Source organism: Aythya fuligula, chromosome 17, assembly GCF_009819795.1.
Source record: "Aythya fuligula isolate bAytFul2 chromosome 17, bAytFul2.pri, whole genome shotgun sequence".
Lineage (NCBI taxonomy): Eukaryota > Metazoa > Chordata > Aves > Anseriformes > Anatidae > Aythya > Aythya fuligula.
Window position 1 is genome coordinate 7,804,051 of NC_045575.1, and position 15,081 is coordinate 7,819,131.

The 15,081-nt window shown below is 41.6% G+C and overlaps 1 protein-coding gene across 1 annotated transcript in view; it reads right to left on the reverse strand.

The window, feature by feature from the left end:
• The window catches only part of GCN1 (GCN1 activator of EIF2AK4), a 42,713-nt gene that overhangs the window by 14,976 nt on the left and 12,656 nt on the right, over positions 1-15,081 (reverse strand). Inside the window, exons 18-38 of the mRNA XM_032198800.1 lie at positions 14,761-14,920; positions 13,654-13,843; positions 13,404-13,528; positions 12,855-13,033; positions 12,588-12,681; positions 12,038-12,151; positions 11,761-11,959; positions 11,108-11,263; positions 7,952-8,133; positions 7,606-7,686; positions 6,966-7,109; positions 6,197-6,324; positions 5,823-6,012; positions 5,331-5,401; positions 4,361-4,526; positions 3,154-3,348; positions 2,738-2,984; positions 1,948-2,069; positions 1,527-1,641; positions 591-770; positions 28-248 (exon numbers count right to left, since the gene is read on the reverse strand). Of these exons, the coding sequence (XP_032054691.1) occupies positions 28-248; positions 591-770; positions 1,527-1,641; positions 1,948-2,069; positions 2,738-2,984; positions 3,154-3,348; positions 4,361-4,526; positions 5,331-5,401; positions 5,823-6,012; positions 6,197-6,324; positions 6,966-7,109; positions 7,606-7,686; positions 7,952-8,133; positions 11,108-11,263; positions 11,761-11,959; positions 12,038-12,151; positions 12,588-12,681; positions 12,855-13,033; positions 13,404-13,528; positions 13,654-13,843; positions 14,761-14,920 (3,259 nt within the window). The remainder of the gene's footprint in view (positions 1-27; positions 249-590; positions 771-1,526; positions 1,642-1,947; positions 2,070-2,737; positions 2,985-3,153; positions 3,349-4,360; positions 4,527-5,330; positions 5,402-5,822; positions 6,013-6,196; positions 6,325-6,965; positions 7,110-7,605; positions 7,687-7,951; positions 8,134-11,107; positions 11,264-11,760; positions 11,960-12,037; positions 12,152-12,587; positions 12,682-12,854; positions 13,034-13,403; positions 13,529-13,653; positions 13,844-14,760; positions 14,921-15,081) is intronic.

Here is a 15,081-nt window from a genome sequence, read left to right on the forward strand (position 1 = left end):
AGTTAGAAAGCTTCTTCAGTACCATACCTTCTGATCAGTCAGGGAGTACATGTTCCCAATAATCTGCGCAGCCATTTTCCTCGTGTCTGTGGAACGATCTTGAAAAGCTCTCTGAACAATTGGCATAATAAGAGCTAACGATGGAGCGTCAATGAAATGGACAAATTTGGTATCCAGCAGAGTCTGCAGACACTTCTGAGTCTTCCTGGAAGGGTCAGTGAGAGCATCCAACAGAACTGGAGCAATTGCTGAATATTTTTAAAAAGGAGAGAAAAGACTTTATTTGTACATAAAACAAAAGCACATGCCAGGGTGAGCTGGTGTTCTCTCACAGGATGCTTTACATCCTCTTAAAGCATTCAGAAGCATAGAACAGAGAAAATCCTAACAACATTAGCTGACAAAACAGAAAGGAGTATTCACAAAAAGCCCTGAAGCAGACAGCTGTTGTGAAGCTTTCATGTTATACAGCTACAGAAGTAGCTTCATTTCTATAGAAGTTCACATTTAATCCTAAATGCAGTGAACACAAACATTGCTATTATAAACCGAGGTCATTGTTCAGCACCAGAGATGCAGACAGTTCTTACCAAGGATCTCTGGATTCCTGATGACAGACCCAATCTGCCTGAGAGCTTGCTGACCCGCATTCTGCACCTTCACATGAGAGTCTGTGAGCACTTCAGTAAGTTTTGGCACGATATTGGGCAAGCAGGAAGAGAGCTGTTTGGGAGCACAGTATGCCATGGCTCCCAGCAGTTCCACTGACCCTGTGCATGAAGAACACAAAAAGAAAGAAAGAAAAAAAAATGCAAAAGAAGAAATAAGAGAAGATTCACCTCAAACTCAAATCTACAAGTGGTCTTAGCAGAGAACACACAGAATGGCTGAAATGCACTAAGCCACTCTATGCACTTTAAAAGACAAAAACTATTTTTGTTTTGTTTAGTACCAGGGAAAAGAAGGGCATGACGGGGGGGGGTGGGAAAGGAAACATCTAGCTTCTGGACTACTACTGGAGAGATGAGGAATAAAAACTGTCCCTTGCATCTTCCAGGAGAATTTGCTCAGGTATCATAAAATGGTTTGGATTGGAAGGGACCTTGAAGATTATCTAACTCCAACCATGGGCAGGGACACCTCCCACTAGACCAAATTGCTCAAAGTCCTATTCAACAACCTGGCCTCAAACACTTTCAGGGATGGGGCATCCACAGCTTCTCTGGGCAACCTGTTCCAGTGCTTCGCCACCCTCTCAGTAGAGAATTTCTTCCTAATATCTAATCTAAATCTATACTCCTTTAGTATAAAGCCATTTCCCCTTGCCCTGTCACTACTCTCGCTGACAGTCCCTCCCCAGCCTTCCTGTAGCCCCCTTTAGTTATTTATTGGTACTTATTTAGGTACTTATTATTAGGTGCTTATTCCTATATCCTTAGGGGTGTAAGGATGCAGGAATAAGCAAGGGGAACAACAGCAAACGTATGAATTACTCTCACTCGTGTCAGTCAGATATTGGTCCATACCAGCTTTGGTTCTCCAAGATTCCTCTTCTAGGGCTGCAAGAAGCGATGGCAAAACCAGCTTCACCCCATGAGTACTCAAGTTGCTCATCACTGCTTTGGCACAGTCATCTGCAGCCTCCAAGGAGAAGAGAACATTTACAAGGTGTCACATGTTTTTTCCTTCTTCACTCAACGACTCAATGGGAACAAAGCCTTCAAGTAAAATTGTGTCTAAGTTCAACAACGCAGCTAGCCAAGTAGCTCCCAGTTAATGGCCATTGAAATAAGATGCTTTCAATTCTTAAGAAGATCAAGTTATATTAGTGGCATCTCCAGGCATGTGTCACCTTCTCAATCTGCCTAACTATAAACAGTATTCATACCCATTCCGTTTCTGTTTTCTCCTAACACTGCATGTTGTGAGAAATTTGAGGCCTCTTACCTCTCGCACATACTGGTTCCCATCTCCAAAACAAAGCAGCAAGTGAGGTAGCACATGAACCACGTACGGCTCAAAGAGCTTTCCAAGCATGCTGCAGAGCATCTCAAAGGCAAACAGAGCCCCTAAATAAACACAAAGGATAGTCAGAGGAGAATAAACATAAAGGGGAAAAACAAACACAAAGGTGAAAATATAACTTCATTTAAAGGGAATGGAAAGAGCAAATATAATTTGCCAGATATCTGTAGAATTCCTCCAAAAAGCCCCCAAATCTCAGCCTGAAAATCTCTTGCTTTCTTGCACTTCTGGCAAGCACTGTGGTGATCTGTGGTCTCAGAAAGGACAGCAAGAGGCTCAGTAGCATTAAACCCATGTAACAGTCCTGACTCCTAGCTTCAGTAAACAGAAATAAGGACAGGAAACATCCAGCATCACAAGGAAAAACTAGGTTCTGAAAGCCACTCTAGACCAGCTGAGTATGTACTGCCTCAAGAGGCAGAAGCCCACCTAGCAACAACACCTGCCTTTGAAAACAGGAGGCAGGAGTACAAACATACTGTCTAGGACCAGATAACCTTCTCCCACCACAATGCAAACAGACCAGTTTTAGGACGCTGTACACAACTAGTGGCTTCATAACAGACAGCCCTCATTTCCTGCGCTGCAAACTTTCGTAAAATAAATGTAAAGAAAAGCACAAGGTATCATTCAATATGACCACAGCAGTAGTAGATAGAAGATAAAGGAAGTATTTAGAAGGAAAACCCTTTCAGAAGGAAAAGTTCCTCACCCTCACGCCGACGGAAGTTCTTCTTGTCCTGGATAGCATCGGTCAGCGTGGTCATCATCTCCTGCTGCTTGAGAGAAAGGATGCCAAGGCCCTTCACCAGGCCTGCCAGCCCGTAAGCTGCACCTTTGCGCTCAGCATACTTATCTGATTCTAAAAGCAACTGCATCAGCTTCTGTATCATTCCTCCTGCATCCTCCTTAATTGCAGGCACCAGTGGTGGCAAACAGCTCGCCACTGACTCCTGAACCTGTAAAACAATCCACCAGCTGTCAGATCACAAAATACTGATCTCTGACATAACTTTCCCCTAGATTGCACCCACGATGAGAGCTGTCTGTCACCAGAGCTATTTTTCATCTCTCTGACATCAGTGTTAACCTGCCTCTGAATGGGGACTCCTCCTGGAAGGCACCCACCTGCTGAGATGGTGTGGACAAGGCTGCTATCAGTTTGCCAACAATTGGTTTAACTTTAGGGTCACTCTTGTCCAGATGTTTTGCCAGTGAACCCATCAGAATGACCACACTCTGCCTGACAGCATCATAACTGGCATCATTAGGAGCATTTTTCAGGAATTCTTCAAACACTGGCAAGAGAGAGTTAACATTGTCCTGAAAAACAAAACCACAGAACTTGCCACTAGAGTCCACTCAGAATGAGATTTGCTATGCTCAGTGGACTTGTTTGTTCTTCTCTGAGCCAACAAACCGAACAATCAGACAGTATTTACAGTTCATTTAATATGCCACATCACATAAAACCTTGTGCCATCCTGACAGGCAACAAATATTTCCTGCTAGAGAGAAGTTAGTCCTTAAAAATTAGATCTCCAAAGCTGTCAGCACAATGTTCTGCCAGAAGCAGTGCAAGTTACCAGGCAAGGCTGCTAGCTTAAACGTTAAGTGCCTGCCCTTTTGCTTGCTCCATTTGCAAAGAAAGAACAGGAAGATAAAGCAAACTTCACACTGCTTTTCTAAGAAACAGAAGGGAAGACAATATAATGAAAATACTCTGACTGTCATCACCTGTCAAGAGAAACTATAAAGGCAGTTGCAAGACACAAGAGTGATAACAGAGCAGGAACACCGAGCTTAACAGGAATATAGAGGACTGTCCAGAGGAGGTGACTGACACACGAGGAAAAAAGGAGCTGAGCAATTTACATCCCCTAAACCTCTCTCATCTAACATAACTTTGTCAGGAAGGTGATGATCCTTAGTTTGGGATAATTTCAGTTGCTATAAAGTTTAATTAAGCCAACAATCAGAAAGTTTTCAAGTTTTGCTTCCCATCAGGACTAAAACAGATATCACCTTCCCAGAATTAGAAGATTGGTGGTATGACTTTACTTTTATTGCTCTAGTTGTATACCATTTTAACTCCAGTTAATTCGGGGCTATTTCTTTTTTTTTATAGCAATGATAGAATCATGGTCATAGCCAACACTAGTCGCTAACAGAACATCACTGATAAAAAAAAAAAAAAAAGACTATATTAAAACATAAGCTGTTACAAGCAACATCACCATCTAATAAAAATAAACAAATCAGTGGGCTTCAACACAGTATCTACATTTTCATCCCACCTGTTCCCAGTGCTAGAGAGAGAAGCATTCAGACTTACTTTGCCATGAGTGTTGAGTGTTGAAAGAGCTGCATCTAGCATGCACTTCCTGACTTCAGGACTGCGATCGTTCAGGGCATCCGGTACAAAAAACTGAAAGAGTGGCTTCACCTGAGAACTGTCCAGATGCTGTGAGAGCTTGTTAAGGGCCAACGCTATGCCACACCTGTAAAGACAGTGAGCTGGGTGAGCTTAGTGACTTTTGACAGCAATTGCTTGAGGTCTCTAACATATCTACTATCAACAGTACATTAAAGAAATGAAGAGATAAAGAAAGACTATGAAATCAGAGAGCTTCAGAGTGTCCAAGCTAAGTGCATTTCATTACATAACCCCATGCTGCAGGTTCCCAAAAGAACAACAATCCTTCAGCCAAATAATGCCTTTTATGCTGATTAAGCGTTACAGATACTTGGGCCAACACACAGACATCAGGATCACTTCATCTACTGCTGAAATACAGCAGCTGTACATCAGCACCTCAGCACTAAACAAATGATCCTAAGAGAGCAAACAAGATCTCCAATTAGACCTGCACAGGGCATGCAAGTAGACAAAAAGTAAGTCTGCAAACGGGAATTTTTTCAGTTCATTAGGGCTAGCACTGCTGCCTGCTTCTCTTGCAATAATCACTTGCCCATACAGAGGTGGGAATCCAGTAAGATAAGATTCAGAGACTGATAAGGAAAGATCCTGTTCTTAACAGAGGGGCATAGAGAAGATAGCACCAAGTATTTGGATGGAAGTGAGAGCATCCCAATTTGGAGTGCCCAGCCTGCTTGAGGGGCACAAATATTCTTAACAAGAAGGAACCATGAAATCAGCAAGTCAATATAATGTGTATTTTGTCCTTGAACATTCCCTTACAGAAATATAAGCATAGAAAACTGCCTGGATGTATAAATAAAAATCTGGAACACTGCATTTGGATGCACAGGAAGTGAGGAGATAAAAGTGAAGATAACTGTACCTTGCTTCCCACTGGTCAGGTGGTGATTCAGATATCACTCGTCCCAAAGCATCCAAAACTGGAGGTGGCCTCTGCAAGGAGGGAAATTTCATCAGAATGCCTTTTCCAAGGACACAAGCACAGAGAACACTGTCAGGCATACCTGCAATGCCATTTTTAAAACACTGCAGAGAGGTATGATACCATTAGCAGAAGAGCATAATAAAAAACAAGCAGAGTGCTAGTTTAGGACCAAAAAAAATTAATTCTAGTCCCTACTCTGCCACAGTCTTCCTGTATCACCTAAGCCATATCATTCACCTGTGCAATGAATGGTGCCATTACTCGCTGTTAACTTGAGGACCAATACATTAAAGTCTGTGATAAGCTCAAACAGCAACAGTAAACTTCATGCATATCCTCAGAGCCAACAAAGGGAAAAATGGTCTTTTAAAAAATAGAAAATACATCAGAAGCTTGGGCCTGTCAAGCCTTTGGGACAAAAGTACTTACATAGAGCTTCTCCTGGTAAATCTCTGTAAGTTTATTCATAACCTCTGCTGCCTGGTTTTGATACTGAGCTACAGCTCTGGAAAGAGCTTCAGCACCTGCTTGTCGCACTGCCTCTTCATGATAGATGACATCTTTAATCAGCAGAGAACAGAGGTCAGGCTGCAGCTCCAGACCCATGGACTCCCACAACCTGCAGCACACACACAGAGGCAACGGATCACCCTTCAGGTAGAGAAGCCACAGCTATGTGCAATATAAGGCTGACCCAAACCTGCCCTCTGCCTGCAGGAGACAAAGCCCCTGCCTATAAAGCTTCGCAAGGTGAGCAATCGAAAGACCCCCTTACAATCCATTCAGCTAGGAAGAACTCTCACCTCTCTGCCAACTTCTGTATTTCATCTTCCACATCAAACTTTACTACCCAAAGGCGACGCAACAGATTCAGTCCGTTCTTTTCATCACTGTCTGGGGTTGGTAGAACCATTTGTAGCTCCATCAGTCCCTGAATTAATTTACAGGAGAATCAGTGCAAAGATCTGATTTTAGAAACAGATACTTTAAAACACTTGAAACTTTTGCAAAGTCAAGCTCTCAGTAATTGGAAATGTCAAAATTCATGCACACTTGTGCAGCACTAGGTTGTGCTCTGGTGACTACAGCCTTTTCTGTTCCTAAGAACAGAGAAACTAGCTCAGGAGAACTTAGCAGAAATTTGTTTGATGGCAAAGAAAAAAAAAAAAAAGCACCCTCAGTTTTTTTGGTTTTATCTTCTTTGAAGTGACTAAGCCTGAAGCTTTCCAAAAACACCAGGCCCAATACAGACAAAGCAATTTTTTGACAGCTTCTCCCTTTGAGACTAAGCTCTATGCAATTTTAAATAGAAAATGTTAAGCTGTTGTAATTACACTTGTTTTAACAACACAAAAGTATGGATAGACCCAGAGTGTACTCTTTTCCACCAGGTAAATCTTGCACAAAGAGCATTACTCACAGCATTAACATTCAGCAGCTAAAGCCTCCTCCTGCAGACATATTGCCCAAGGACTAGGATCACAGCTGAAGCCTCTCTTCAACAGTGTTGGAGAAGATTCACCTCCCCAAAAATGAAAGAAGTCAGTGTAACCATGAGTTGTTCCCACCTACCCGGAGAGCTGCGTCTCGAACATTCATGCACGGAGACTGCAGGGCCTGCAGTAGCACATCAATCTCCTCCTGTTCCGCATAGGCACAGCCATCCTCCCCGCTGCTACTCGTGCACAGGGAGGTCAGTGCGTTGGAAGCTAGAACCTGAAATGCCGAGAGGAAGCATTAGAGATTCCACCACTGCCCTCTTCTTCTCTGCATTTGATCAAAGGGAGTGCAGGTGGGCGTTGAGTGCTATCACAAGCAAAGAAATTCTGAAAGAACAGAGAAGGCTTCAGGATGAAAACAAGAACTGAGTTCAGTCCAATCCCATGCCATTTTGTTACTATTTGTCTTTCTGCCACCTCACCCTTTTGATCAAACTTTACTTCTGGTCACTGATTTTTTTCAGCTGAACAAGGCCTTAGAGAAGGAATAAAATAACACCTGGGGAAAACTGAAGACTGTTTGATGCATAAAACTCACAGGAAAAAAAAGACACAGGTATTTTAACCACCCCCCTCCAATACCATAAACAGAGGAGACAAATGATGATGTATCAACCACCAGCCTCAGGGAGCAGATTGATGTATTTCCCTCAGTTAGATGTTGATGAAACTGAGGCAGAATCCTGACAGTGGTTATGAAGCCGAGGACTCACCTGTAACCGTGGAGAACCTGTTCCTATCACCCGGGTCAGCAGAATCAACATGTCCTTTCGGGGCAGCAACTCTGGGCCATTCTGAAAGAGGAGGAGGGGAGAAAAACCCTTACGTCTTGTGACTCCAAAGAACTTTGCCTGTGTATGACCGTCCTTATTTAAGAACCACAATAAAAAACTAGGTCTAAGCACATGACCCAAACCTGTGACAGAAAACAGTCGTACGTTGTTAACTAACTAGTAGAATTAATCTGCATTGTCCAGTTTACACATTAGCTGTTTCATCCCCTCCCTCAGCTGTACAGCTGTTGAGGAAGGTCACCTCATCCCCACAGCTCTCACTTACCTCATCTACCAGCAAAGCCTGACCATTTGCTGATGATCTCAGCTGAGCATGAACCGTAAGGATCTGCAGAATCTTGACCAGGAACTCCTCCTTGTCTTCACTGGTGTGGGGCGTCTCGATCATAACAGTCTTTAGGAGAGGAAAAACTAAGGAAAATGCTGGAGCTGATAATGGGGCAGCACCTGTGAAAAGGAAAAAGAATCCTGTGAGCAGAACAGCAGAACTGCTCACCATTTTACAACACTGACTGATGCAAAATGTACACTTTGTAGGTTGTAACAGATATTGCCAGCTTCAATCTTATGTACAAGCTTGTCAAGTGACTCCAAGTATTTCTGTGCCCCTAAAAGCACAGGGTCTACGGGATGATGTCTTGTGTACCTGGACTTAACCCATACAGACACAGCACTCAGCCTGTTGAAGGCAGCTTGCACAGCCTGCCACCTGTTTAGTCCCTATCACTTTGCCGCTTAGTGGCAGCAACATTAGGCCTCCAACACTGACATTTGGCACTCAGATCTACCTAATGTTCTTGCTTGCTACACTGATGAGCTGGCTTTAATTAAAGTCATATTAGAATTACAAATTACTTCCAATACTATAATATTTCAACGCACGCAGCAAATGCAATTTGCTGAGCAAAATCCATTGAAACAATTCAGTGGATTACAGTACATGGACATGCAAAACCATGGTTTTGTCTATACAGACCATACTCAGTGGATGGAGGAGACACGACAAAATTAAATCATTACACAATCAGCGTTGAAATTAAAAATCTAATATTTAAATTGTATTAAGTTTGCATCTACACTCTCTGAGAATTCACTTGAATTAAACTAAAAAAAAGGTTAATTTTATTCAAAGCAACAGGGATCTGATATTATTTAACTAACTCGTTTTTAAAGTTGCTTTGTCCCAAAGTAGCAGCTTATTTGCCAGCTGTATTCCTTTTAAACACTTCCTAGCAACCTAACAAACCTGTCACTCCAACCTTCATTTGGATTCTTGAGAATGAGGTTTCTCTAATTCCGGCACAAGGCTCAAACCCTCTTCCCCTTTGAAAGAATTAGAGCTTTTGGATTCCTGTTAGAGACTTTGATTCTTCCTTCTTACAGGTGCTTTGCTATGGGACATAACAAGTACTTTTTTCAGTCTTCCAGTTAGTCCAAAGCAAAACATTTAAAGAAAATCTGAAAGCTACAATTAGGAAAAAGAAAGAATGATTCTTTCTGGTTTCAAGCTAAACTGTCAGCACCACTTACTTGCTGAGGATGTATATGGTTAAGTGTATAATGTATTCTTGAACATATGCCTGTGGGCCTCTAGTTGGAGTCACGCTTTTATATATTGTTAAAACTAAAGTACTGGATATCTAGGGAAAATGCTTGCTTTCAACATCCTATCTGTGCTGTCAGAGAATGCCACAATTTAGATTTCTAAGATGCAGATGAAGAGCACTGCAGATACAATACTGCAGTATTAGTCAGCTTATGTAGGGCATAGATACTGCAGAAGTAGTTCAAGAGAGAAATATTAAATACCAAACACACAGAGCTCCTAACTATTTAACATGAATAGTTTAGGTAAAAAACCCGCTATCTCAGATGTGAGATTTTTCTCACTATCTGATTTTACGCTTTTTTTTTTTTTTTAATTATTGGCCAGATATTTTTAGGCTTAAGCAACTGTCCCTCTATATGCAGCAGGAAGGAGAAGGCTTTATCTGAGAAGATAAATGTTCTGTTAAAAGAGTAGCTGGTATTTTAAAATGTATCTTGGCATTTCAGCAATGAATGATAAATTTTACCATCCACAGTATAAACACGTGTGGTCTTTCCTAAGTATCGTGGTAACTGAAGAAAGTAACTTCCACTAAACAGTATTGTGTAAGACAGCACTCAAAAGCATTTTAAGAACTTTTAGGAAAAATTATTTGGGAATACAACTTGACTTGTCCAACAAAGTGTTATGGAACCTACTGCCTTTCTCTTGCTGGAGAAGTGAAAAAAAAATCAAATATTCATTTAAATAAGCACTGTAAGAAATATTGAAGGCAGAACATTTCAAAATACTTCCACTAGTTTCTGGAAATAAGCATTCAAATGTTAATGATCCTGCAATTAATATGGAAATGTATGAAATAACAGACACTGAATTATCACAGAGACATTGAGCACTAAAGTGGTGCTCAACATGGTCAACTGCTCCTGCTTAACACTAAAGATTATTTATGTCAGAGTTACAAAACTGCAGATCTGACCAGCAACAGAACTGTACGGGCAGAACTGAATGACTGGGGTAAGGGACCAAGTGGAATCCTAGATTTCTTCTAAAACTTATAAACTGTCTACCACAGCATTTTCTGACTGAGTTAGATGATGATCAGCTCCAAAGCCTGGATGAATCACCTCTATCACTACAGAACACCGCATCTGTAAAGACAGCTTAAGTCATCCCTGCCTCCAAGAGAAGCAGACTTCTCCAACCTCTTAAGAATTCTTACCTATTAGCATGTAGTGATACAAGTACTTGCATACCCCATCATAAAGCAGATTCTGGAATTGATCTATTTTAAAACTAACCCCTGGGTTCATTTTAGCCCAGATCATATTCTTGAACTATAAAAATATTGGTGCTTGCCCTTATGCTATGAAGTAGAAAGGAACTGCTTCTTCTGTAACCATGCCAGAATAAAATATTCATGAACTGCAGTACTACGTAGAAAACAAGAAGCCGCCACAGGCACTTCTCTGCTGAGATCTCAGATAACAAGCAATTATTTTGTCTTTCCACTTAGTCTCACTGAATCACTTACGCTAAGTGGTGGTGAAATGCAAGAACTGTCCTTAGCAAAGATGAGTCTTAATTTCACAACTATTATTTCTGCCTGAACCATTTTAAGAAAAAATTATTGCTGTTTCATTTCTACACTTAACTATACTTGTAATATCTTTTCTACTACTGCCACCACACAAAGAGGAAAAAAAAATTAATGAGGAAGTTAAGTTTTTTCATATCTATGAAAAGACTTACTGGATTTAAAAATAAAAAAGTGAAGTCTCACCTATAAAACATTATACAAACCAAAAAAATAAAAGAACTACGTTATTGGGGCAAGGGGGGAAGAAGGTTAAGATCTACAGTGCTTTTTACCTGTTTCTCCCTTGCCTGTTCGGCTAGGAATGGTGTGGGCATGCAGCAAGCTAACAACTCTGTTGAGAGCAGTAGGCAGCTCTTCTTGACACCAGGAATCATCTAGTTCACATTCGGGTTTCATCAGGCGCAAGGTCACATGGCTCAGTAAAATACCTGGTGTGAAAGAATAAAAAAATATACGAAAAGACTAAAACCAAACATTTATTGAGAACAAACTCCCAGAACACAGACCAAAGAATTCTAACAAAGCTCTAGGAAACATCCCAGGCTGCAAAAGATGTGCCGAGATGGAAGCACAGCCCCAAAGGCTATAGGGGATATTTTCCTTCAGAAGAGTCACTTTCTGCTGTATGAACACTATTGTGTGTTCCCTCCAACAAGGAGCAAACTCTTCTTGTTTTGCAACACCTGTCATGAAATTTCAGTAATCCCAAGCTTTTCTAAAGACGTCAGCCCAAACCGAGACCCGTCCAGCAGCGGGATCACTAGGACAGTGCAGTCACCTCCTTAAACACTGTTCCATAGTGGTTTTTCTTCTTAGCTGTCTGTGTTATACGGTCACGATTCACAGCTTGTAAGAGGGAGGATTTTGACCACCCTGCCATAAAAATAACGCACCCTGCCATTAAACAGCAACTGCAAATACTAACCAAAGGTTTTAAGTCGAGCAGGCATGACACAGGAAGCTAAGGAAAGAAAAGGATCCTTAATTCTTGGAGCAGCCAAAGGTGATCTAAAAAGTGGCAAGAAGGAGCTGATGAGACCAGGAATGTACTGAGTTAGACCAGGAGGTTTTCTCTTGATAACAGTGTCCAGGAGTCCCAAGGCTGTTTCCAGTTCATTATCAAGCTGTAAGAGAAACAATTTGAAAGATTACCATAAATTACTCTGGTAGCTGCAGGGCTGGCAAAAAAGATCAAAACTTGCCTCCTTCAGTCGTTTTCTTATTTGAGACTCCTTTTCCAGCTGTGCATGCATTAGTTCTTTCTGCTTGCTAGTTAGTTGCACCTCATCCTTTATTCCTTTCTTCTTCTTTATCTCCTGCAAATAGAGAGCACCATGGACATCAATAACTGGAACTATTAACTCTAAACCTTCAATTAGGTGGAGGAGCAAGTTGGACACCTTGTTTTTCAGAGTTTACTTTTAAAACAGGATGGAAGCACCTGTTTAACAAGCCTTGCTGGGAAACTCACACAAGATGCACTGAACAAGAGATGAAGAGAAAAACAGGCATTACCAACTAATAAGTGCACTCACAAATCAGTAGAATACAGCAGAAATTGATACAAATATAGGCATAAGAGAAACTGATATACACAGAAACAAGAAAATAAAACATTGAGGTATTGAAAGAAATACAGTTAATCTTTCCCAAAAGTGTACACACAGGTATGCCAAAAGCCATGCACAAAACAGATGAGATAGCTTTGTGTCTCAGCCATCACTAATGGCTTTCCTGTTCCCATCACCTCACCTCCTTCAGCTCCAGCTCAATGATTTGTTCCTTGAAAGAGTAAGCTTTATTCTCCCTCTTCATGTTAGCCTTTTTCATACTGTCCTGTTGAGCACTGAGAAAGGAAGCAAAGAATCAGCACTACTCTGAAGAAAGGTTCAGGCACACAAATCTAGGAACTTCTGTGCAGAAAAGAGTATCTGACAAACCCAAACCCACTCACTCACTGACGAGATGCCAGCAGGAATCAATCCCCATGTTCACAGAAAAAAGAAATTATAGTCTTACCTCTGTATTATAGACTTGTCATACAGTTCTCCTTCTGGTGTCTTCATGATGGCAAATTCCTCTCGAGTAACCTGGCACAGAGCTGGATTCTCCATTGATGCTGAGATAGTGCTGATGAGCTGTGGGAGCACTCTGCCAGGTGAAAGCAGGGAGAGAGATCCCACTGCATTCATGGATGACTATCAAGAAAACAAAGGAAAATCCACTATGATCAGTATTCCTTGATACTGTTTCAAAAGAGTATGCCCTGCTGAAGTAGGCCATGTTACATTCTTTGAGAGCAACACCCTTGAAGTTCTATTTCATCATCCACTGAGTACCAAAACCTTATCTAGAATTCTATTCAACTGCTGATACACATCCCCCTACAGCCTTAAATCCCAGCTCTTTTTTTTTTTCTCCACTGGATTTCTCTTTGAACCTGCTTTTCCCCCTCCTTACAGACATATCTCCTTTCTGACAGACCAGTTAGCACTTAACTCCTCCAAAAAAATTTTTTGTTCCAAAGTATCTGCGCATACAAACAACAGAAAAGCAGAAGTTTATCACCTGGTTTTCTGGAGTGTAGGCAGTGAGTCTGGGTAGTATGTCATTCAGGTGTTTGGTAATAAAGTCTTTGGGATCTATCTTCATCTTGATGAGGAGGGCTGGCCAAAGACCTGGCTGTACTGCCACTAGCATGAAGAATAAATAAACATAATGAATATGAAGCAGATTACTAATACAATGAAACAAAAAGCTAAAATTAAAAAAAAAAAAAATCTGTTGTTCGTGAGAGTGGTTTTATCCCTTCACTTACCTAGAGACGGATGATGGCTCACCAGCAGCATCTCCAGAGCCAGCTTTTCTGTCTCAAAGGAATCCACATCCAGCCCCGCCACACTTGAGATGACACACAGTGCCTCGTGAAGTACACGGGGAGGAATGTACGTCTTTCCTAGCTCTGACAACTCTCCCGACTCCATCACCAGAACCTCCTGAGGCATAACCTAGGGGATAATTTGTCATTAACATCACAGCAAGCTTTCCTGAGCACACTTTCCTACAGGAACACCATACTGAACACCAGAAATCAGCTCCCTCTGAAAGTGCTAGCAACCTCAAGTTTTCCAATAAAATAAAGGGTGATAATGGAGCCAAAGCACAGAGTGCTGACAGCGGTGGAAAGACTAAGAGCAGAAGACCATACTAGATTTGGCAAGGCAGGGTAAAATAAAACTCAAACTATCATTTTTAGCAAAGAGGACTTTGGAAAAGGTTTCACCAGTTGGCTAGGAACAGTATGCCCAGCTTCTGCTGTCTAATTTTACCCAGTATCTTTCAAAAATACCTTATTCAGGCTTCGTCTGTGAAATGGAAATACTGTTTATGAAGTCTCACCCTTGGTACCTAAATAATGCAACTTAACCTATTTAGCAACTTCACGTGGTGCTGGCTTAGCAGCATGCCCAATAATACAGGTTTTAAATTTTTATTTTTTTTTTGATACTAGTTGTTACTGAAGTATTTATACTGCATTTGTTTTAAACAGGCAGTCTGAACTGTTAGCCAGGGCCAAAGAACTAGGATACTGAGAAAGGATCTACATACCTTGTCTTCTAGTGGGGATTAAATTTGCTTTTTAAATGATACAAGAACATGGAAAACTGCAGCTTCCTCCCCAAGTAATTTGGAATAATGTGGCTTTTGTGCATATAAGGAAGACTAGGCAGCCTCACACACCAGGGACACTAACAAAATAATAGCAGTAATCTAGGAACAAGTGGCATTTCTAGAAGATCACAAAGCTGGAACTGAGTCCTTTTCCTAGCACACTGTATGTCAACATTAACAGCAAACCTAGGGTATGGAGCTGATGGGCAGCACACAAGCAGATAAGCAGGGACGAGGCTTCTTGACTGCTCACCTTATGAGAACTGAGAACCACTTTCAGCTCCTCCAAGAGCCCATAAGCCAGTTTATACCCTCCCAGAGAGGACAAAAGCTTCCTGACTGTTTGATGGGCCTGTCTTCGAACATGCCAGGTCCGACTCAGCAGTACTGCAATAAGGGCACGGTGATACTGCCTGAAAATGGAGAAATAAACAGGTCGAGCAACGGAGGTAGCTCTGCAAACCACCTGGCCACAAAAGCACAAAGCATTCAGCATTTTGTGCAAAGTCCCAGGCCCACCCTCTCCTGCATAAACATTCAGGGTCAGACCCAGATCAGTAACAGCACTCTACGT